The 26,159-nt window shown below is 33.0% G+C and overlaps 1 protein-coding gene across 4 annotated transcripts in view; it reads right to left on the reverse strand.

The window, feature by feature from the left end:
* pdm3 (POU-domain protein pdm3) overlaps nt 1-26,159 on the reverse strand; it is a 445,430-nt gene that overhangs the window by 329,085 nt on the left and 90,186 nt on the right. For all 4 annotated transcript variants that reach the window (XM_072532362.1, XM_072532361.1, XM_072532359.1 and 1 more), the window contains exon 2: nt 14,104-14,243. In XM_072532362.1, coding sequence (XP_072388463.1) covers nt 14,104-14,220 — 117 coding nt within the window. In that variant the 5' untranslated portion in view covers nt 14,221-14,243. The remainder of the gene's footprint in view (nt 1-14,103; nt 14,244-26,159) is intronic.

A 26,159-nucleotide genomic window follows, 5' to 3' on the forward strand; every position in this document is an offset into this window, starting at 1 on the left:
GGCACTTTTCATTATAATCTTTTAACCGAGAGTGAAATAAAAACAAAAAGTATATTTTTGTTTTCGTCTTGCTAAGGCGCGTCGGATAATATATCGCTTGTACTATTTTGGCGGCTTTAAAACAGTCCGAGGTGACAGGCAGAGATGGATAACTCAGGGTTTTCACATAGTATTGTTGTAAAATAAGTAAAAACAATATTACAATTAATCATCTTAATCATTTAACTATTTTTTGGACGCTGGTGTCACATAGGCAAAGTCCAGTAGGTCTCTATCATATTTCCTCAAAATGCATTCAGCAATTATATGCAAAATGGTTTGTCTCTCAGCGCTACAGTGGCATTCAGAAGATATCATTTTTCATTTATGAAGGGAGTCTGCGCAAACTCCGTACTCGTTCGCATTCTGATTTTCATGATTCAAGTTTATCATGATTTTCTGGGAGGTCAAAACTTGGTCAAGTTTCTCTGTGAGTTGGTGTCAGCGAGTTGACACACAGGCTATGGCATACTATGCTATGCTATGAAACTTACATTGTAAGTTTGAGTACAACATCTAATCTCAGTTTCATTGGGAATAGTTTTGAGTCTCCATTGTTTAAAGTATTTAATCGTTTTATTTAAGGTTAATCGTTACGATATCTTTGGAGATTGGATCAAAAAGTTTTGACTTGCAAGTGTTCAGTCCTCTGCATACCGATTTTTTAAGATCCAATATTGGGCATGTTAGCTATATAAATACTAAATAGCAGCGGTGAAAGTACAGAGCCATGGAGGAGGCTGTTGTTTAAGCTTTACTGTTTGTTTACAGGGGATTATTTTGAAAATCTTCCATACCATGTCATATGTATCCATTAGATCAATAAATCAGCACAGGAGTCTTCAACTTGGTAATCTGCCTCTATATGAGTAGTTAAAAAGAGCACTTGGTCAGTGGTGCTTCTTTCTGAACACTGTAAAAAGATGATAGGCACATACAAGAGAGAATTTGTTAGGAAAATGAAGTATCAATAAACATATTAATAAAAATTCAATATGGAAATGACCTATGCCATCTATTTTTTGTGGGTTTTAGATGCTTTTATAATATCATCAAATTAAACTCACTTTCTAAAGCCTGATCCCTCTAGCCACGTTGAAACCGGCCAGTTGGGTAGTTTTAACCGTTGGACTAAGTTGTCCAGTTTTCGAGCGGGGATAAGTATGTTCCATTAAAGTGATATCCTATCAACTTCATGTATACCTCGCGAATGTGTTTCTTATGTAATCTAAAGCTTATTATATCTAAATATTATTATTGGATTATATTCAACTACTCTCAAGATGTAAGTATTTACCACATGCTTTGTACTAGCTTTCACTGATAATGATCCGACTGGGCCAAAAATGTTTTGACGATAACTTTAATAATTTCGCATAATTTTTAATAAAAATATACCATCATACGTCAGAAGTTTTTACTTAATTGTATGTATTTTTAATGGTTTATCTGTTCTAATATCTTATCATTTATTATTTTAGATAAACTGATATTCTGTCTCTTTTGGATTACCACGATCTTGATTTTTTCTCGTTTATCTTTACTCCAAACTTTCGACAAGTATTTCGACAAAGGTTCTGAAAAAAATATACGGAAGATTAAAAGAGTATGGCCTGTGGCGTAGACGTAATAATTTTGACACGCAATCAGAAAGTAGGAAGATTCGACGATGAGAAAAGTATTTGACCAAAGAGGACTAGCGGAATGACGTACTAGAGGTAGAGTGAAACTTAGATACCTGGAAAGCTTGAAAGACGAATTAAAATCCATCGAAGTCAAAGGGTAAAAAAGAGTTGACAGAGACAGAGTAGAACGTTATAAAGCAGGCTTTGGTTGATAAAGTACTGTAGTGCCAATAATAATGATGATGGCAACAAGAGAAGCTTTATTCTGTTTGACTTTGCTGGCCCAAAGATGCATGAACATAAATCAGGACATGTACTTATAGACTTTTCAAAAAGCGTTTGATAAAGTTCAGCGTAAGAGGCTTGTTGTATATTAAAAACAAAAATGTTGATAATCGCATTATAAAAATGATTAGAAATTAAACTGTAATGATACGAGTTGACAATCAAAACACCTGAGATATCAAAATACAGAAAAGAGTCAGGATAGCTCGCTGCCTTGCTCTTCTTCAATGTCTACAATGAAGCAATATATAAAGAAACGCTCTTAGATTAAGGTTAAACACAGACAGGGCGGCGTGCACCGCGTCGGCGTTGAAAGCGGTCTCCCGTCTATAGTACTTCTGTTGTGCAACACAGAAGAGCCGTCGTTTGCCAGCTCGCCGCATCGGTCGCCCCGCGGCCTATGCTGAGTACCATGCGCCGTCGGCGGTTTTATGACTTCTGGCGGCACATCAGTAATAGATATCTCGTGCTTCAACACAGACGTGTGACTGTTTAGCAACGGTTTTATTTGATTACTGTTGTGAGTGTTTGCCAAATTTTGTATATATTATGGAAGCTATAGACATCGGATAAATTAATTACTGAAATTTACACACGGTCAGCAATTTGAGATATGCGCTTAAATGAACATTCGAATCAAATAAAGAAAAAACATGCTTGGGAAGAGGTTACCCACAGTTTTATTTCGGAAGATGCTTTTTTGGGTCATTTTTAATTTCTTTAACTAACGTCTCTTCTTCTTCTTTGATTTAATATAAAGTAAACTTGCGCTTATTAGAAAAAACAAATCGTCGTCACTTTCACTAGATGATTCTAGAGACATCATCATACCATTCTAGGTCCAAAACTCGACTAAATTTGACAACAACGAATACAATGGTAAAACTACTGCCACTTTTAAACCGCCTCATGTGTTTTAAGCCGCGCGGCAGCCGACGAGGCGCAAGCCGTCCTGTCTGTGTTTAACCTCTGGTAGCTTAAGGGGGATCTATCATGGAGAAATTTTGAATACATTACGTTTTGCAGATAATTTAGTATAAATACCAGATTAAAATCAATTTAAAGAAAACCAAGTGCATGATCATGCAAATAAATAGAAGTTGTAACCATCAAACTGCATGAATGAGAAGCTTCGGTTTTAAGTATTTTCTACTCTTCTTTATGACACGGAGACCCGAACAGTGGAACTAATATATACAAACTAATTAGCTGCCTTTAAATTTTGATTTTAAAGAAGAATCCCACGAATATAATGGATTCGAAGAGTGTCAAATGTGACAAAACAAATATTGACTAGGCAAGGCAAAATTCGAGAGAAGCGAAATGTGTGAAGACCAGAATGTTCTGGTCTAAGAACCTGAGGGAATGGTTTGAATAAAGTTGCGCATAACTATTTAGAGCAATGCTCACCAATGTCCGCATAACTAAGATGATTTCTAACCTTCGATAGAATATGGACCTTGAAGAAAAAGAATAGTATACCAAAGAAACGTGGTTAGAACATACTTGTATTATACATAATAAAACGGTAAAACTTATCCTGAAAAGAAAAAACCTTAAAGTTACCTTCTAGCGCTAAAAACTAGTTGTGTTGTTAATTAACCGGTATTAATGCAATAAAATCTATTTAAATACCATTTAAAATTAAGTTGTTTAATAAAGTATAAAGCAACAAGTGTTTCCACAAAATTATGCACATTTAATTTACGCGAAAACTACATGATTGTATCGTTTATACACACCCGCAGTATTGTCAAATTTGAAAATGAAACAATACGGCAATAAATGAGATCAAAATTAACCGTATAATAAAACATGGAATATATTAAAAAGCTGCGATTATTATAATAAATTTTCATCTGAAACATTAACGATAAATATATTATTTATCTGTGATCAACTTATGAGACTCGTATGATCGGATATGACAAATAATTCAATCTATAATACAATATATAAGTTAAAAAATGGATCAATATTAATAAAATATTAGAATACTGTCATATATATATATATATATATATATATATATATATATATATATATATAAAGATATATATATATATATATATATATATATATATATATATATATTATTGTGATATTTAAAGTCTTGGTGCGCCAAGCAATAATTAGCTAATTAATTTTTTTGATTAATTAAAATTATCTAGATGATATGATTATGACTCTATCACAATTTTTAATTCTTTTATCTCAGGGTTAAATTCGTGCTTCAATATCTATGCTATTACATGTGAAAGGTAAGGTCCAGAGAATACCGGAATAATAAAAAACACATATGATCTAACACTATATATTGAAATAAAAATAATGAAATAATTCACACTCAAAAGTTTTCAATAAACAAATCTCATATAATGATTCTCAAAAATTTTATTCTACGTACGTGAACAATCAAAATTAATGGTACAAACAATATTAATTGAAATCTCAAAATTCCGAACTATTCTAACTCTCCTAATCAAAATATTTATATCCTTTCTAAATTAAGTGTAAAAATTGTGTTATCAATAAAAGAAAAAAACTGCAGAAAACAAAATATCTCTCTCTGATGATGAGTGGCCCAAATCCTTGTTCCTTGTAGACTATATTATCTCCTCTCAACCGCTCCCTATGTAATCAGCAATTTTACAACAGATTGTTGCAAGTATATCGTCCTTAATGATCTCCTTCAAAAGCAACAATCATTCAAATTATGATAGCCTTTCTCCTCTCGATAAACTGAATCTCTCGTTGGCCCGAGTGAAAAATGACTCTTGGAATATCTTCTCTTTACGATAAACTGAATCTCTCGTTGGCCTGAACAGTGACTCTTGGAATATAAGTAGGAAAATATGACTTACAATATTTTGCTGCTCCAGCTTCTGTCAGATACACTAACTCCATAAAAACTCACTAACATTCAACACTACTGCTTGCTATTTCTCAGGAACTGCCAGAGAACAAATCACCGTTCGTCTTACAGATTTGGAAAACCGACTGATCTTCTTTTTTCTCTCCTAAATCTAGCCAAACTCTCATACTTATCCCACCTTTTTCAATCTCCGCCAATCAAAACTCGTCACAATTCCCCCATTTTTTCATTTCGATAACAAACAAATTTTTACCTATAATTATAAAATTTCCTAAAACTTATTTACAAATAATATTTTCTATAATTCTTAAAAACTAACAAAAACCTCTTTCTAAAATCTCTTCTATTTGTCTCTAATCACTGCATTAATGTATTTTGGAAAACCCCGTTCAATTGTCTTTTTGTTTTCACTTAAAATTATGCGGGTCACTCAAGTATAACAAAGAAATAATTTATGCAAAGCTTACTTTTTGTTTAGTACAGGTAATTCAAGAAATTAATAACTCTCCTTCTTCGAAATGTTTGTTGGATATTATCCTACTTATCTGAATTATTTTAATGTTATTGAATTTTGAAATATTTTTAAACAAACCAATATTTTTCTCGATTTTACATATCATAACAATATATATATATATATATATATATATATATATATATATATATATATATATATATATATAGAAGATTATTTGGTGATAAAAGTTAGGTCCTCACTGAACGATATCAAAAGGTGTGAGATGGTCCAATATTATCCTGCGATATTGTCCACACCAGTTTTTCATTTTTTATAAACCAGGGAATTTAAAGATTTTTCCATGATACTTATTGATACAGGTATCTAACAAATGCTTTTGATAAATTTAGTGATAACAATATGTAATAAACAAAATTAGTAACAGATTAAACGTCATTGTTTACTTAACAAAATATAAACAATGTAAGATTACTATTTGATTTTAAATACTGAAGGTGAAGACCGGTAAATTATGGAAATGGAAATGTGATACAATTTTACTGAAAAAGCATAGAAAATTCTTTATAATAGGAGAGTTTGTAAAGTTACTTTTGTTACAACCAGAAAGTAGAAATCCGAAAAGATGAAAAAACGACACGGGTAATCTAAAAATTGGGGACCTTGCTGCAAGAAGTATGCACCTCCATTTTTGGTCAACTTTTAGTTTATAGATGCATATTATGTAAAAAAATTAGTTGAATCGATTGGTACAAGAATGAAGCAGATCCATTTATAAATGGTAAACCTATTACTGTTTATGTACCTGCCTCCGAAAGTCTATGATTCAGTCGATTGAAGTCCATTGCTCTAACGTTCTAACGTATTCTCGCAGTGCATTTTACTAAAGTTGACCACGTGTTTTTCTATACAACCGTTTATTTATTTTGAAAATGTTAGTCTGTTTAGTAGAGGTTCGTCTGATCTGTATAATCCATCCAAATCGTAAAACAGCTCCGATCCTGATGAATAAGGGCCTTCAGTGAAAAGAAGGCGTATAAAAAAACACAAGCCTCCAGTCAATACAGTTCAAAACGAAGTTCAGAGTGTTTCGTTTGCAGAGAATAGAAAAATGAGTACGGACTGAAGATAAATTTAAAGAAAACTAAATGCATGATCATGACTAAATCTGCACATGCAAATATCCAATTGACTATTGAAGATACTGCAATTGAGAGTGGTAATAACTATAAATACTTAGGAATATGGATAACATCAGATGTAGACCAAACCAAAGAAATTAGGACACGCATTGAAATAGCACGTGCATCATTCATTAAACTTAAAAAGTTTCTTTGTTGTCGGGATATAAGGTTAGAACTACGCCTGAGAATGCTTCGATGTTACGTGTTCTCTACTCTTCTTTATGGCTTGGAAGCGTGGACACTAAAACAAGTCCATCTAAAGAAGTTGGCCGCCTTTGAATTTTGGTGTTACAGAAGAATCCTACGAATATCATGGATTCTAAGAATGTCAAAAGTAACTAGGAGGATAGGAAATGAAGCGGAAATATTATTAACTATCAAAAGACGAAAACTTGAGTACTTAGGACATGTGATGAGAGGGCAAAAATACGCATTATTACAACTTATTATGCAAGGCACAGTCCGAGGAAAGCGAAATGTGGGAAGACGAAGAATATCCTGACTTAAGAACTTAAGGGAATGGTTTGAATGCAGTAGTGCAGAACTTTTTAGAGCGGCAGTGAACAGAGTCCGCATAGCGATGATGATTTCCAACTGATGACTACCAAAAGAGCACTACACAGTATCTTCGTTATTAATGAACTCTTAGCGACATACGAGATATTGTAAGACACTATAATTAAAAATAGATTTACTATAAGACAAATTTTGATTTATTGACTTAAAGAAGGCCTCTGACTGAGTTTAGGGTATAAAAATAAATATGTAGGCACAACTATGAGACGTACATAATATATTTAACGTAATATTTAACAATCATCATCATGGCTTATTCACTCCTGGCGGAGTGTTTGCCGCCCTTTTGGGCTCTCTGATTCATTTATTGCGGAGAATCAGTCCGCTGTTGTTTTTTTATTATTATAGCAGCGTGTGTGACTTGTCCCTGTCTATAATTTTCCTCCATTCTTTCCGGTCCTTACAGCGCTCCTTCCAATTGTAGATTCTCAGCTTCTTTATGTCTCCATCTTGAGAGACTTGATCTCTCCATCTTGTTTTGGGTCTCCCCTTTGGTCTCTTTGTTGTTGGTCTCTATCCAGTTATTCGTTTTAGCGTAGAGTCTGGGTTAGCTCTTTCTGTGTGTCCCAGCCACCTGAGCCTTTGCGTCTTCACGAATTTGATTATGTCTTCACCCTCGATGACTTCTTTAATTTCTTCATTGGTTAATCTTCTAAATTCGCCTACACTTATCCTCACCGGTCCCATTATTCGTCGAATTATCTTTCTCTCTAAGATTTAAAACCTCATTTCATCTTTTTGTGTTAGGCACATCGTCTCTGCACCATAGGTGATCACTGGCCTGATTGCAGTCTTGTAAATTTTTAATTTGGTTTATTTACTAATGTGCTTTTCTTTCAGGAATTTTGGTAGTTCCAGTAGGTTTTATTACCCAGTAGGATGCGTTCATTTATTTTATCCGTTCTATCATTTCTGTCATTCACCATCACTCCCAGGTATTTGAAACGGTGTACTCTTTCAAATGTATATGCGCCAAGCTTAATTTCTTTCTCTATGTTCGTATTCTCTCTTGAACACTTGAGGTATTTCGTTTTGCTTTGGTTTATTACTAGCCCTCTCTTCTTTGCTTCTTTATCTAGTATTAATATTATGTTCTGCATGGTTTTTAAATCTCTAGTAACTAGTGCAATATCGTCTGCATACGCTATCAGTTGGGCTGAAGATTCGATAATCGTTCCCATAATTTTGGCTGCTCTTACTGCCCCCTCTATGGCAATGTTAAATAATGTTGTTGACAGGGAGTCTCCCTGTCTGACACCTACCTCCATTTGTACTTCATCTGACGGGCCTTCCCTTGTTAAGATTCGTGCCTTGGATTCCTTCATCGTCATTTTCGTGAGACTTATTAGTTTTTCTTGGATGCCTAATTGATTCATATCCTTAATTAGCTCCTCCCTTATTACAATGACAAAAGCTTGCTTGTAGTCAATAAACAGTATATGTAGATCTATTCCGTGCTCGTAACTTTTTTCGACGATTTGCGTTACAATGTGTATTGCATCTATTGTTGACTTACCTTCTCTGAATCCATGTTGGTATTCACCTATTTTTGTTCTAGTTTCTTTTTCTATTCTTTGTCTGATCAAATTAGTTAGTATTTTGTACATTGTATTTAATAACGTGATTCCCCTGTAGTTAGTGAATTTCGTCTTGTCGCCTTTTTTAGGGATTGGTGTTATCAGACCACAATTCTAGTCGTTCGGCATGCGTTCTTCTTCCCATATTCGTTCTATTAGGTTGTGGATTTTGTGGGCTAGTTCCTCTCCCCCTTTCTTGAAGAACTCATTTATATTGTCGTCTGGTCCTGCTGCTTTCCTTGCCTTTAATCTGTTTATGGTCGCCAATACTTCGCTGTATGAATTGTTCTCCATTCCTATTTTCTGTTTGTTCTTCATTTTCTGCGTTTTCAGCATCGTCTTTCTTTTTAAACAGTTCTGTATAGTGTGTTTCCCATTCCATTTTTCCAATATTTGCCGGTATCTCTTTTTTTCTCTGTGATTTTATGTATTTGTATAGTCTTGCATTGTCATTACTATTGGCTTCGAGTTCCTGCAGTAATTATTCGATCCATTTCTCCTTTTTTGTTTTGCAGCATTTGTCTGACTCTTTCTTCTTTTCTTTATAGTGTAGGAGATCTTCTTGTTTCCCTGTGGCCACCCACCTGTGTCTTGCTTTGTCCTTGTCTTTACTAGCTTGCTCGCATTCTTCATCGTACCAATCCTTTCTTTTATTGTCTTCCATTAGTCCTATCGTCTTCTCTGCTGTTGTCAAGATACTATATTTTATGTCTTCCCATGTTTCATCTATGTTCGATGGTTTTAGGACTAGTAGTTTTTCTTCCAATTTAGTGCAGAATTTTCTGTTTGCATTATCTGTATTTAGTTTCGACCGATTCCCCTCTTTCTTTTCTTTCTATCGTTTTTATCTTTAAGTATTTTCAATTTCATGTCGCCTATCACCAAAATGTGATCCGAATCAGCATTGGCTCCCCTGTAAGACCTTACATTCTGTAAAATTGTTCTCCATTTTTTTGAGATTAGGATATGGTCTATTTGGTTTCCATCGGTTGTTCCAGGTATTAGCCACGTTACTTTGTGCTGTTTTTTGTGCTTGAATTGAGTGCTAATAATAAAAGTAATATTTAAAAATACTCATTAAAATTGCTTGAAAGTGCATTTGCTTAATATTTTTACGAAACAAGCTAAATTTGCCCAAAAATGTGCGATAATTTCAATAACGACAAATTTTGGAAGAAACCTGTCGCTTGTAGGATAACATAAATATTTCCCTTGTAAGTAATCTACCCTATCATTTATTTGTTCCGATCCTGTACTGTAGATAATTGTATGCGTTTATGTGCATTGAGTAATTAGCATTTTGTGTTGCTTAACAAATTAATTTAAGTACAGATTAGTTCAATATTAGCCCGAATTTTATACGTTGTTTATTTTTTTTTATAGTTGAAATAGGTGTGGCGATATATACCTACTATCGCTCTCTTATTTACCTCTTATGCAAATTTAACTATTTGATATTCGAGATATTATAAATTAATCATTCTTAGCATGTAATTAACAATTATTCCTTATTATAAGAAATTATATTTCTATTTGCGATTGGTATACATAATTAAAATGGGAATACATTAAATACGAGATATCGACCAAATTGAAAACAAATCGACGCTTAGGCGGATCTGTGTATCTATGGTGGACTACATAAAAGCATAAAAATACGGTAGAAATTAATGTAATGATAGCAATAATTCGTTTTAAAGATTTGAGGTTCTTAAGAGAATTTAATTTGTAAATTCTATTAGATTATTATTTAATACATATTTTATAATGGATTTACTAGTAATAATTTTACATAGAATAATAAACGTAGGGGTTAGACTAACATTTTACAAGATATTCAAACCAAATACAGGGTGCGTTTTTAGTACGACATTGGTCGATACTTCCATTATAGTAGGTACAGAATATCCAAAAAAGTTATTTAGAAAATATGTAGGCAATGATATTCTCCATGCTTGAAAAATATGTGGAATTCTACAGGATGATTAATAACTACGTGGTAAAGCAAACCTGCACCCTGTATATTTTCTCATATTTAGATTCTTCTCATAATCCCTATTCTTACAATATTGAGTTTGACACTACTATATAGAGTATTTAACGATTCAAAATTATTTATATTTCAAATTGCTTTTCATTTAGAGTAGAACTGGAATTGGGAGAAGAATAAACGGCATTTAGACCACGAAGACAGACAAATGACAACATACATATATAAATATATATATACATATAGAAAGTATAACAGGAGAAAGATCGGAAGAATTTAAGTGGAAGGGATGTATTAGTCTCAGTATTAGTCTTTAGTAAAGTCTTAGCCCCCTCCTATTCATAATAGTAATGAACGAATTGATAATAAATTAGAATAAGAACCAACCAACTACAGACAATAATACGATACCATAGATTACAACCAGTAACAATAGAGACTTTAATGTATGCGGACGACATAGTACTAATAGCAGATTACGAGAATAAAATGCAGAAACTAATGGATATATGGGTAGAACAAATAAAAGAACTAAGAATGGAAATAAACGAGGAAAAAAGTAAGATAGTGATAATACCAAGATGATATATACCAACAAATCAAAGAGCAGGTGCACAAAGAAGTTCAGAAAGTAGAAAGGCAAAAGCAATTGACAACAACAGATAAATGGAGGAAAGTAGAGGAGATCTTGCGAAATATCACAAAACAAAAACTTCAAGAAGACACATCATCTAAAAATCTAAAAACAATGGATCACACAAGAGATAAAAGAACTGCTGATGGAAAGAAGGGCACACAAGAATAAAAACGAACAACAGTACAAAAAAAATAATAAAATAATCAAACAGAAAATCAAAGAAGCTAACTGTGGCTATTAAAAAAGCGTGAAGAAATAGAAAGGTTAGATAAACTACATGACAGTTTTAGGTCTTTTAGGAAGGAGGGTATTGGAAATATCATGGATAAAAATAGCAAGCTAATAACGGAATATACAAATAAAATAAACATATGGGAAGAATACATAAAAGAGCTATTCGAAGACGACGAGAAAATTGAGGTTATTGAACTAAGAGGAAGAAATTGGCCACCAATCAACAATGACGAAATTGAGAATGCGCTAAAACGTATAAAAAATGAGAAGGCCATGGGACCAGATAAAATACCTATATAAATCTTAAGAATATTAACAAAAAATCATATTAGCACACTAATAGAATTATTTAATGACATTTATTATTGGGAGAGATTCCGAAAGAATAGTTAATACCAATATTTATTCCAATACCCAAAAAATCAAACGCAATGAAGTGTGAAGAGCACAGGACAATTAGCTTGATGAACCATATTCTAAGTGTTCTTACGAGTGATACACGAACGTATCTATAAAAATCTAGATGATAGAATAGCTGAAAACCAATTGGGATTCAGAAAAGGCTTTGGCATCAGAGAAGCATTATTTACTGTTCAAATACTAATCGAACGATGGTGAGATGTCAATTGCGACGTATTCATATGTCTAGTCGACTTCGAAAAGCTTTCGACAAAGTACAACACCGAAGAATGGCAAAAATACTGCAGAACACATAATTGGATGACGAAGACGTGAGAATCATTGCCAATCTATACTGATATCAGAAAGCCATAATACGAATAGACCAACAAAAATCGAAAGAAATACCTATAAATCGTGGAGTAAGATAAGGATGTGTGCTTTCCCCTTTAATTTTAATATGTATTAAGAAGAATTGTTTAAAGAGGCATTAGAAGACGTCAATGAAGGCATATTTATTAACGGAGCACTTCTAAATAATCTTAGATACGCAGATGACACAATATTCCTTGCGGCCAGCAGAGAAGGACTATAGATCTTGTTTGATCGCATTACCCAATACTGCGAAAGGTATGGAATGGCACTGAATACAAATAAAACAAAAATCATGGTGGTAAGCAAGAACAAGATTGAGGAATACAGTCTTTATGCTAAAGGAAAACTTTTAGGCAGGGTGCACAGATATCAGTACTTAGGTTGCGAACTAAATGAAGAATGGGATAGAAGTACGGAAATAAAACAGCGTATTGAGATAGCTAGAAGTGCTTTTAATAAGATGAAAGCAATATTATGCAATCAAAAACTCGAAAACATCGAAATTAGAACTAGAGTATTGAGATGCTACGTGTTCCCTGTCCTGTTGTATGGAGTTGAGGCCTGGACAATTACAGAGGCGACAGAGAAAAAACTCATTAACTTTAAAATGTGGTGTTATCGAAGAATGTGGAAAATATTTTGGACACAGCACATAACGAATACGGAAACGCTAGGAAGAATGAAAAAAGATAAAGAAATACTCAACACTATAAAGAAAAGAAAAATGAGTTACTTTGATCACATACTAAGAAACGAGAAATACGAATTGATGCGACTGATACAAGGGAAGGTGGAAGACAAAAGAGGACTGGAGAGAATACGCACGTCCTGGCTGAAGAATCTGAGAATGGAGTGGGAAAATGTCAATAGAACTTTTCAGAATGGCTGCAGATAGAGTCAAATGGGCCATGATGATTGCCAATGCCCTTAGGGATGGGTCACGTTAAGAAGAAGAAGTGATAATCAGCTGCAAAGAAGATAAAAAAGATAATGAAATAAAGATAAAATGTAAATAGTTACAACTAAGGCAGGAATGCATTAAAAGTATAATTAGTAACGAAGGAATATAGACTGGAAAATACCAAATAGAGCAAAGAAATTGGACAAGTTATACTATGCGTTTACCCCAATACCGAGGAAAAGAGAACTTACACAAAAGACAAATAATTAAAATATATAATACAATATTGATACCGACTGTACTCTACGTAAGTGAAAACTGGACAATTCTGAAGGTGGAGATGATACACCTAAGAAGGATAGTTGGAAAGACAAAATGGGATAGATTAAGCAACGAGACTATTATTAGCATGGCCAACCAAGAACGAACAATGCGTAAAATAACAAAGAGACAAATGAACTGGTATGGGCATCTAATAAGAATGTAACACAACATAATTAAAAGAAAAGTCCACGAAGCAAAGAACATCGTAAAAAGAAAAAGAGGCAGACTAAGGAAAAGGTGGATACAGCAAGTAGTAGAGGTAACTCTACTACTTGCTCTATCCACCTCTTAGAAGAGGGAAAAGAAAACAAAAATCACTCGAGGAATTGAAAATAATGTCAGGAAATAGTAAAGAAAGCCACCCTGATAGGGTAAAAGGAAGGGAAGAAAGAAAGAAAGAATATTTTGTATCATAATGGAATTATCGATCAATGTCGCACTAAAAACTCACAATGTATATCACATTATAATCATTGTAATATAATACATTTATACAACGATCCAAAAAATTTCAACACTGAAAATATTGTCAGTAAAATAAAACAGAAATACTTTAGCATGCAGAGAAATATTTTATAAAATGTTAATTAACAAATTCAAAACTAACCTCTTCTTCTTTACAGCTTAAATTTGATGGGGTTGAAGTTTGCATGGTATGAAGAACGGGTGCTAAAGTAGGACCTAACATTTCGCTACTGTCTTCCTCGACGCTACCCTCTGCCATGTCAGCCTCGCATCCTGATTCGTCTGAAATAAAACAACGTTTGTTTAAATTAATATTATATATAATAACATGTTAGTTCAGAAAGAATAAATCCACAATATTTTTTAAAATATGTTCCCAGTACTTCCGGCTGTCTCAATACGCCAATTGATTAACATGTACAGATTAACATAATTTCTTAAATTATTTTTTTTTCTTTTGAAAATGAATGTAGAACGAATTAATTAGAATGAATTGTGGTTTAATCTCATATAAAATAATATTTATCGCTCTGAAGTTATTTTATTGTGGCATTTTTTGTTTTTAAAAAATGCTGACTCCACTTAATGCTGCTTTGATTGTGACCTGAATAGATCGCACGTCCTTTCCTGATTCTCCAAATATGCCTGCTCTATGTTCTGTCTACTGTGGTTGATAAACTAAAACAGTTTATGGAAACTGCCGTAATCTCTGCTTAAACTCTTTACTCCAAGCTCCTAACTCGAAGATACAATCTGCTTCCTCTCATCCCAAGAAAAGATATCTGTTTCTACTTACAGTAATTACTCTCGTTCTTTTTGGCTTTGTTTCTGGTTACCACATTTGCATACTATTTTCAACACAAACACCAAAAAAACACCACTTTTTATCAAAAATTCTCTTTCTTAAACTCGACTGCTTTCTCTCCATGTTCAAATCACAATGCCTCTTCTCTTCCTCTCGTATCGCATCCAACCCCTATTCTCCTACTTTTTTTTCCTTACTAACCAATCCAAAACTCAGCTCCTCTCAAACGCATCTCCAACTTATTTGTGTCAATTCATTTTTTGGGTTTTCCAAAAATTACCTGGCATATTAAACACAACAAACAGTTTACTTAAAAGGCCTTGGATTTCTATATTTATGAAATATATATATATATATATATATATATATATATATATATATATATATATATATATATATATATATTTATATATATATATATATATATATATATATATATATATATACATATATATATATATATATATATATATATATATATATATATATATATATATATATATATATATACATATATTATATTAATTGGTGTATATCGTCATGGTGATTATGTGAATAATCAACAACGATTATTATTATTAGATATCTCAAGACAGGTTTTTCATCGTAAGGTTGTGTAATTGAACAAGTTTTATATTAAAAGAAGAATATGTATTCCATAACATAAATGACTGCTGTATATTTAAAATTAATAAAGACATATATATTTGTCTACGAAATACTGAAAAAGGGAACGATAAGGTATATGAGATAAAGGGAATTTTAATCACGTGAAAATTTGAATAATTTCGGTGCGATTTATTTTAGCTGCAAAACGATTTAAACTTCAGTTTTATAACCGGGCTGATATTTCGACAGAATTATACGAATAAACTTCTATTATACGTCTATTTACGAATGGTGACATTTCGATTTTAACGTGCAGCTTTTTGTGCTTTATTTCATTTATTTCTACCTTGCAAATCGGACGATAATAGTATTATCTTTTTTTTTTCAATTTGCCGATATACATATTTATATAAATATTTCACTAGTTTAAAATATGAGCTTAAGAAAAGTTTATAAATATATTTAGTATTCACCAAATAAATCGGTGTCAAATTAATTTTCACTTTGAAAATTTTCTTTTTCCACTTTGTCCATCTGATCAGATGCATGTTTATAAATCTTAAGGATAATTTAGGGATTTTGCTCCCTTTAAGCTGTCGTCCATCTGTCGTTATTTTGGGTTGCACCAACTACATTGATAAAGTTTCTGCAGAGACTGCATTGTCGAACAGAGTGAAAATGAAAGAGACGCCTTCTATGACCAATTGAGAGACATACTTAGAGATATACCATCAGAGGAGAGAGTCAGTATAGGAGTTATTTTAGTGCACATGTGAGTAAAATAAGCAATACATTGATGAAACTAGATATGAAGCTGAAGATTATATGTTGAAATTAGCAACAATATGAAATGTTGATATAAGGTTGAATGCTAGAATAAATTCAATCATTCTATTATAATAATAGAATAAATTGAATCATTCCACGTGAAATGCTGACATCAACATTTATTTGTCACCAAAGAAAGTAAATGCCAAATAATGTAGTGATTATCGAACGATCAGTCTAATGTCACATACCTTAAAAACCCTGCTAAAAATCATCCATAATAGAATACACGCTAAGCTGGAGATGAATATTGGTGATTCCCAATTTGGATTTCGGAATGGAATGGGCACAAGAAAGGCACTGTTTTCTTTTAACGTGCTGACCCAAAGATGTTTGGATATTAATCGAGATATTTATGTATGATTTATAGACTACAACAAGGCATTCGATAAGGTAAAACATAACCGACTTATAGAAGTACTCAAAAACAAGAATCTGGATGTGAGGGATGTAACATTGATATCAAATTTATACTACAGCCAACGATCAAATGTGAAAATTGGAAGAGAAGTGTTAGAAGAAGTTGAGACAAGGAGAGGGATCAGGCAAGCTTGCATACTGTCGCCGTTATTGTTTAATGCTTATTCTGAAGAAATCATACAAGAAGCTTTGGTAAACGAGACAGTCGGCATAAAAGTGAACGGAAGTTTAATTAACAACATTAGGTATGCCGACGATACAGTCATAATAGCCGATAACTTGGAAGACTTAGAAAGAATAATGAATAAAATATTAAGATATAGTGGAGAATACGGACTCTCTCTTAATATCAAAAAAACCAAATTCATGAAAATTAGCAAGAACAACAATACAAACGAAATATTAACGGTAGGCGGCCAGCAGATTGAGAGAGTAAAAAGATATACTTACTTGGGAATGATAATCACAGAAAATAACGATTATACTGCAGAAATAAGAGTCAGAATTAAAAAAGCACGTGCCAACTTCGTGAAAATGAAAAAGATTTTATGCAGCAAAGATCTGACATTGGCCCTCAGAATAAGGCTAGTTAAATGCTATGTACACAGTGTACTCTACTATGGAGCTGAATCATGGACATTAAACCGGAATACAATAAATAGACTTAACGCGTTTGAAATGTGGACATTTAAATGATTATTAAGGATTCCATGGGTAGATAGAATCACGAATACAGAAGTGTCAAGGAGAATAGGCAGGGAGAGGGAAATGGAAAATACAATAAAAGAAAGAAAATTGCAATATCTCGGACATGTGCTGAGATACGAAAGATACAACATCTTGAGACTCATAATTCAAGGAAAAGTAGAGGGTAGGAGCAGCGTAGGAAGAAGACGCGTTTCCTGGTTGAAGAACCTGAGAGAGTGATTTGGTTGCAGCTCAAGGCAATTGTTCAGAGCAGCTGCCTCGAAGGTCTGAATAGCCATGATGATTGCCAACCTTCGTCGCGGAGATGGCACTTAAAGAAGAAGCTAGAATAAATGAACATTGATCAAATAAAAGGCAGATATCAGAATACAGTTTATTAATTAAATCTTGTCCAAGTACTTTCGATTTCTAGAGCATCTTCAGGGGCATTTCGTTAATTTTGGCCTATCCAACAATCAAAGAATGTCATAAACATAAAATTGTACATTACACTACACTACACAAGATTAAAATTTGTAAAAAATAGGCCAAGCTACATTATGGTTGGCATCAGGAGATAGGAGATTCTCTCTCCAAAATCATCATCCCAGAACAGATACATTTTTTTTGGGGTTTCAAAATTCACATTATTATAACATTCAAATTCACATTATTATAGACAAATTCAGCTTGTTAGTATGATTTTTAAAGGTTCAGTGGCATTTTCGTGACACAAGTTCTAATAAGTATAATTTGTTTAGTTCATATTTGGAGAACTGTTTCCGATTATTATAATAAACGTTACTATTATTGTACAATCGGCAAAAGGCCCTAGGTTTTTATAAAAATATTGACTTTTGTAGACTTTAAAATCTTCCTTCATTAAACCAGAAACAAAAAAAAAAACTAAAAATAATTACGACAAACATCTCACAATTTTTCATTCATTTGTTGTCCTTTAACCCAATAAAAACCGGAGAATTGAGAGAAAATAAATAAAAATTGATTGAATAACATTTTTATTTCGAAATAAAAAATGTACTCCTATCAAAGATTTAGGTAGTTGACCTTCTGTCAGAAACGCACACTGTAGCCGGAAAAGTCAACAAAGTTTCACACCGTAAATTCTTCTCGGGAAACTCCCATAAAAAATTTAGACGTTCCCTAACCTAGGACGACGTGTAAGAGCGTAGGCACGTGCAATCTCTTTCCCGCTCACTCTTTACGGCTTCGACCAGTGGCGCTACACAAAATAAAAAATACTGAATTCGTATTAACACAATGTTGATGTAGAAGAGAGCACAATATTATTGAAGATGTACTAAACTGAAGAAAAAAATAGTATATAAATACTTTTTCAATGCAAAACGCGAATAAAAGAATACAAAAGAAAACTCCATTCACAAAAAAATGTGTAATTTGAAAAAAAATTTAAAGACGAAATACCGAAACGGAAACATTTAAATATAAAAAAAAATTTATGGTAAAATCTCAGTAGTTGGCTGTATACTATCGTTTAAAAAAACATACAGACGTTAAAACACTTCACCATTGTATTTAGGTATATAAAAACATATAGTTAAAACTTTTACAGTTAATGTGTCGTCAAAATTTATACAGTAGCATAACGTTTTCGGTCTAATCAGATCATCCTCAGTACCTTATGTAGTTAAAGCTAACAATAAATTTGTGGCTATGACATCAAATATGGGTTTACATTTTTCCAAAATTAAATTATATGGTGACTCTAGATCGATGACATTGGATAAAATTTAATACTTGAGGAGCTACATGTCTCCCTGCTCGGTTTTTAACACGTGGTTCTTGTCAGTTAAAACGACACAGACCAACTGGCTGAGCTCACGGTTCGTAGACTTAGTAGGTACAGTGTTCCGCAACTAATGTAATTTTTAAAAAGCATAAATTTTATTTTGTTCGGTAAGATAGTTTTTCATTTTTATTTTGTTGTAATAATATCTAATATCTTATTAATTAACCTTTAGTTAAAATTAAATTTGGGTAATGGTGGTTGCCTGACAACGGTAAGAGACCTGGTGTGTAAATCTTTGAGAGTTTAAAAATTTTTAATTAGTAAAATGAATAAGCCTATTAAAAATTTTTATGAGATAATATGATAACAGAATATGATATTCTAACTATTATTATATTGTAGTTTTGATAGTGTTAATATAATATTACCATATTGTGAAGTATGTTAAAATGAATATAAATAAAGCTGAGAAAAAATGAATAAGAGTATTAAAATATAGGAAAGAGGAAATGTAAAATGTTGGTTGAGTAATATACAGCAGCAACAAATGCTATTTTGGACTGAGTAGACATATGAGAATCAGAAACTTAAGCCAAAAAACAAAAATAACCATATACAAAATCCTTATACAACCAGTGTTGACATATGGGTCGAAGACATGAACCATTTCCAAGGCAGATGAAAATCTCCTGCTTATATTTGTCCTTTTAAAAAATGGTGTTTGGAGAAGGAGGTACAACTACGAGATATATCACAGATATAAACATATATTTGGTGATAAAGACGTAGTATCCTTTACAAAAATAGGAAGACTAAGATGTGCAGGACATCTGGCAAGATCACAGCAGAACAACCCTCCTAGAAGAATCCTTATGTCACAACCTGTTGGAAGTAGAAGTAGGGGTAGGGCAAAACTTAGATGGAGGGATGGTGTAGATGAGGATGGTAGACAAATAGACGCAGCAAACTGGCAACAGTTTGCAATGGATAGAACTGACTGGCGTAATAGACTCGGGAAGGTCGAGGCTCTTTTATAGGGCTGTAGCAAAAACGATGATGATACTATATTTGTTAGCTCTTCATTTTTTGCCCTATTTTGTTAATGTTTGTCATTTCTAAATGCAGGTATATATATTTTCGCTTTAACTAAGTGATGTTCGCTGCAACATTTTTATCCTCTGTATACTCTAAGGTCATTCACTTTGAGCTATGTTTTTTGATTATTGATCATATAGACAATTATTGATCTAAGATTTTTGGTGTATTGTATCCATGTAGAGATGTGAATATCTTTATGTTTGTAGTATCCATTAGTGATCCTGAGTGAGTTTTATTGGGATACTTCGATCAATCTGTTACCATTGTCGTTTAACACATTTTCACTGAAAGGTCCTGTAACTTTATTGTTTTGTTCGCTGCTTTTTCTTCCGTTAAGGACTTCCACAATCACAATATCTCTAGTAATGCCTATTTGTAATATTGTTTGCGGTTCTGCGGTTGCCATATGAAAGATAAAAAGTGGTACTTTTCAATATTGTTGTATCAAAATTTACCTAAACATTAAAAAAAATCATATTTATTAACGAAAAATGTTTTTGCAACATAAGTTTTGTAATAATATCCTTTAGACTATTGCTCGTAAATAAAATGTGTTTGATAAATAAAAAGATAATATTTTTGCACATATTAACAAAAAATTGTAAAAAGTTTTTCGTTGATATCTAATTTGTTAAATTAGAACACACAAATTTGTTTAATCCCCTTAGTACTCATCATTTGAACCTCATTTTTAAAAACTCACAGGCGATATTATTTTTAAAGTGCAATATTTTTTAAAACTTACAAACTAAAACTTTAATTATTAATCTTTAAAACGGCGTTAATTGTGTTTTTAATTATTGTAAATAAATTAATTGTAAATTAAAATTCTTTTTACAAAATCAACGTAGAAAATTTTTTTTAATTCTTGTAAAAATGTGTTTTTCCAAATGTTATTGTTATAAGCCAAATATGACATTAATTTCTCAAAAATACATTCTGTTAATTAAAATGTATACTTTGGTATATATTAGCTGCATCTAAAACTCTTTACAACATACATAAACTCATTTAAGAAGTAACAGGTCATACAAAACCTTGCAGTTTTAACAGTATTGTGAGGGACAATAAATTAATTACTAATCGCAAGGATTTACTTCAACATTGGATAAACTACACATAGCAACTATACTCAGACGACACTAGAAGAAACTCTGAAAGTGAATCCTCCTCCAAAATATCGAAGTCAGAAGTTGTAAGGGCAATAAAACAGAGCAAATGGAGAAAAGCACCAGGCCCAGACGACATATACATAGAGGTTCTAACAATGTTTAGTGAAGACAATATAGACACCTTGGTAGATCTTTTTAATGACATTCATGGATCCGGTCAAATACCACAGGATTGGCTTCAATCAACCTTTATACCAATCGCAAAAAAGCCAAACGCTAATAGTTGCGACCAACTCTGAATGATCAGCTGATTGAGCCAGGTCCTTAAACTTTTCTTAAAGATAATTTACATAAGAATATACAACAGATGTGAAAGAGACATTAACCCCACACAATTCGGTTTCAGACAATTCGGATTTGGCACAAAAGAAGCACTTTATAGCTTAACTGTCTTACTTCAGCAATGCAGATCAACGCAGAGATCAGCAAAAAGATGTCTTCCTATGCTTTATATATTACCAGAAAGCGTTTGATTGTGTTAGTAATTCATAATTAGTAAGATTGCTCCAGGAATGTTCGATAGATGAGAATGACCTTAAAATCATAAAGAACCTTTATATGAATCAAGTGGCATCTGTGAGAGTAGGACTGGAATCTACATCATATTTCTCAATCGAAAAAGGTCTGAATCATCATCATCACGTAACGCTACAACCCTGGGTGGGTCTTGGCTGACTGTACATCTTTTCTCCCCTCATTTTTAATCTATACTCTGAAACGATTTTCGATAGAGCCTTAAGAGACACTGAAGATGGAATCAAAATCAACGGACAGACTATTAGTAGTCTTCGCTATACTGATTATATAGTCATAATGCTGATAGCTAAGAAGCGCTACAACGAGTAATAGATAGAATAAACACTGAAGGAGAACGACTGGGCTTGAAGATTAATATAGACAAGACGAAGGTAATGGTGGTTAGCAGAACACGAAATATGCAAATAAATATAAAAGTAAACAATAAGAACATCCAAAAGGTCCTCAAGTTCAGATATCTCGGTAGTTGGATAACTGAAGATCTGGATCCAGACATAAAGATACGTAGCAGGATTGAGAAAGCTAAAACAGCATTTACTAATATGAGAACCTTGCGAATTAACAGCAGACTTAACTTAACGCTCCGATATCGCTTTATAAAATGTTACATTTATTTCATACTGCTATATGGTGTAGAAACCTGGACCATAAAGGCCAATTTGATGAATCGGTTGGAGGCCTTTGAAATGTGGGTATTTAGAAGACTACTCAAAATTCCCTGGGGAGAACACACAACAAATGTCGAAGTATTAAATCGAATAGGCAAAAAACGAGAATTGCTGACAATAATAAAAAGAAGAAAAACTGCTTATCCATGTCATATATTTCGAAATTTCAAGTACCAGTTCTTAAAGCTTATTATGGAAGGGAAGATAGAATGAAAACAGAAGAAATACTCATGGCTTAAAAACATAAGGGATTGGACAAACTTCGATGTCCATGCACTCTTTAGAGCCACACAAGACCGAGAGGAGTATGCCAGAATTGTCGCCAACATCCACTAATTGGATAGGGCACCATAAGAAGAAGAAAACTCTTTAATTACTATATGTCCACCATTTTCTGACTTATTATCTTGCAAAAAAGATCTTTGAGATAAATAATTAAAATAACGTATTGATGTATTGATCTGAAATTTTAAGAATGCGGGAATACGTTCTTTTTAGTAGTAAGGAAAAAGGTGTAAGTTGCATTTTGCGCACTTTATATTGTTATTATTTGAAAAATAACGTTGAAATTTACAAAAAAAGAACCTATAGTTTTTCTTGGTATGTGTACGTATATATTAAGGAATAGTCTTGTCAAATGTATAGATAATCTAATGTACTTCTCCCTCCAATGGTGCAACAGCCCAAGATGGGCTCTGGCCTCTTCCAGCATTCGCCTCCAAGCATCTCTTTCCTCGGCTGCCTTTTTCCAGTTATCCCCTCTTTACATTTCTCTATCATTGGCTCTCACTTCGTTTACTCACCTCTTTCTTGGTATTTCTACTGGACTACGTCCGACAATAGTTCTATTTTTTTTCTTGCCCACTTCTTTATATTCCCTTATAGTTCAACTAAGCGTTATATTAGGTGTTCTGTTATTATCCATTTTTATAAGGTGGCTGGCCCAGTGCAATCCTTTTATTGTTGCATGATTTCCTATATATTTCTTTGCAATATTGATGTTACTAGTGATTTAACCTCCACATATAAAATCTCCGCATAAGATTATCGCAAATGGGTCCCAATATCCTTCTCAATATATTTCTTTCAAAATTACTAATAAGGTTTAATGTTTTTTTCTTCTCTCATGATTCAGGTTTCTGCTCCATATGTGGCTATATATTTTAAACTTTACTTTTCGTTGGATGTCTGTGGATCCAAACACCTGCGATAGAAAGAACTATGCTCTGTAAACAAACAGAATCCTTTTCCGTATCTACTCCTCCTCTCTGCCGTCCTTAGTTATCTGTTCTCACGGTATGCGCGCTGTTTTAGAACTTCAATATTTACGTCGTCTATTGTTAAATTTTGCAAGATTCGTTATTTCCTTGTTCGCAGTTTCTTCCAGTTCCCATAAAGTTCTGTGATATCTCTTACAATGCGGCCCATCATCTTTACATCGTCTGCGTACATCACAATCTGCTTAGACTTAATTAAATTAAAAAATATATTTTTTGGGTTTACAGATATTTTTCTTATAACATGCCATAAGTGTTTTTTTACTTATTTTTCTGTTATTTTTCTGGATTATTAATATGAATTTACTAGAAATTTACAAAATTCTATATTAGAAAAAAAAGTATATCAACATTTGACGAAAAAACACCATTTTAGTTCTATTGTCTTTCTTTCTGTTTTTTCGAATTTAACTGGAAAATTTGTTTCTTTCCCAAATTCAATAAAATCAATCGACTGGTGACTAAGAGACATCGATAGTGTTTGTGAAATATTGCTCCACATACAACCATATCATTTACGATGAGATTGAAGCAGAAGTGACCAGGAATATATAACTATATAAACTACATAAAAAAGGTGGCCACGATACCCAAGTACCACTACAGCAATTCATAAAAGAAATATGGACATATGAATCCATCCACAGTGATTTAAACATCGGAATACTTTACACCATATACAAAAAAGGAGATATCTTTGAATGCTCTAACCACAGAGGAATTACGCTTTTAAATGCAGCGTATAAAATATTTTCCATAGTACTATGCCACAGTATAGCACCATATGCAAAACTAATGGTAGAATAATACCAGGCTGGTTTTTTCTGGTATTCGGTGGTAAATCGTCAATTCATCAGATTGCAACCCTGAGACAAATTTTAGAAAAAACACTAGAATGTAGCATAGATAATCATTGCATATTTATAGACTACAAAGCAGCCTACTACGTGTCTGTAAATAGAAGAGAAATGTTCAAAGCAATAAAAGAGCTAGGAGTTCCAAATAAGTTGGTAAATTTAACAAAAATATCCTTTGAAAAAGTTGAATGTAGACTACGAATGCAGGGGGAATTGCCTGTTTTTTTTTTAACAAATAACTGGCTGCGCCAGGGCGTCCCCTTTCTGCTGTATACTGTTCAATCTGGCTTTGGAAAAAGTAATACGTATGTCACAATTCACAAACACCGCTTCAATTTATAACAAATCAGTACAAATTCTTGCCTATTTTGATAATATCAATATTGTTGGGAGAACGGAAACGCTGTACGAGAGGCGTATGTAGCACTAAAAGAATCGGCTACAAAAATGGGTTTAATAATAAAAACCAATAAAACGAAATACATGAAAATAAGCACGCAACCATAAATCTTACGGCCCACTTGTTATAGAAAACGGCGCCATCGAAACTGTAAACGAATCTGTATACCTAGGAGTGCTCGTTAAAGATAAGCGCACACTAAGTCAGGAAGGTAGAGTACGGACGGTACGTACGCTTCGCCCATTTTTAGGGGGCTGCGTGCACTGATCCGTTCAGAATATGGTTGACGGTCAGTAGGAGCCGCTCTCATATTAGGAAAGTATTCCGGATAAAGCAAATTTTACAGTTCTGGGTAGTTTTGCACTAACATAATTAGTTTACAGACATACACCATTATCAATCACTTAAAGGAATAAAAACGGCAGAACATCTGTACCGATCACTGTGCGCTCTTTCAGAACAGCTGATGAGTAATTGGTACGTCGTGTCGGGATGTCCTAAAAATCTCTCTTTCGGACTTTTCAAAGGACGGCGGATAGTACGGATCATCATGTTCCGACCGTGACGTCCAAGTGCTCGAATCACAAGGGAAATCAATGCTAATGTTTCCTTCCGATAGTATCGTGCCAACCTAGTACGTGCTAGGCTTATTAGTGAAGATCATATTACCGCAGAGATAAACTGCAGAATTTGCACAGCCAACAGACGCTATTTTCTATTTTTGGCTCAATCTCCTTCTTAAATAATAAATTATATCGAGAATAAAATTCTACAAAACAATAATACGCCCAGTTCTAACATAATATGGTTCAGAGACCTGGACTAAAAAAAGTAATGAAAACATGTTAACATGCTTTGAAATGCAATATAATGCAATTACTACTTTTAATGGAAATAAGCCACAATTTAAGTTTAAAATAAGTATATTTTTGACGTTTCGATTTCCAATTTTTTTGAGAACAATTTTCAAAGTGAAAATCGAAACGTCAAAAATATACTTATTTTAAACTTAAATCGTGGCTTATTCCGATATTAAGTAGTATGTAATTGCATTAACATGCCACAAGAA

Source organism: Diabrotica undecimpunctata, chromosome 5 (assembly GCF_040954645.1).
Source record: "Diabrotica undecimpunctata isolate CICGRU chromosome 5, icDiaUnde3, whole genome shotgun sequence".
NCBI lineage: Eukaryota > Metazoa > Arthropoda > Insecta > Coleoptera > Chrysomelidae > Diabrotica > Diabrotica undecimpunctata.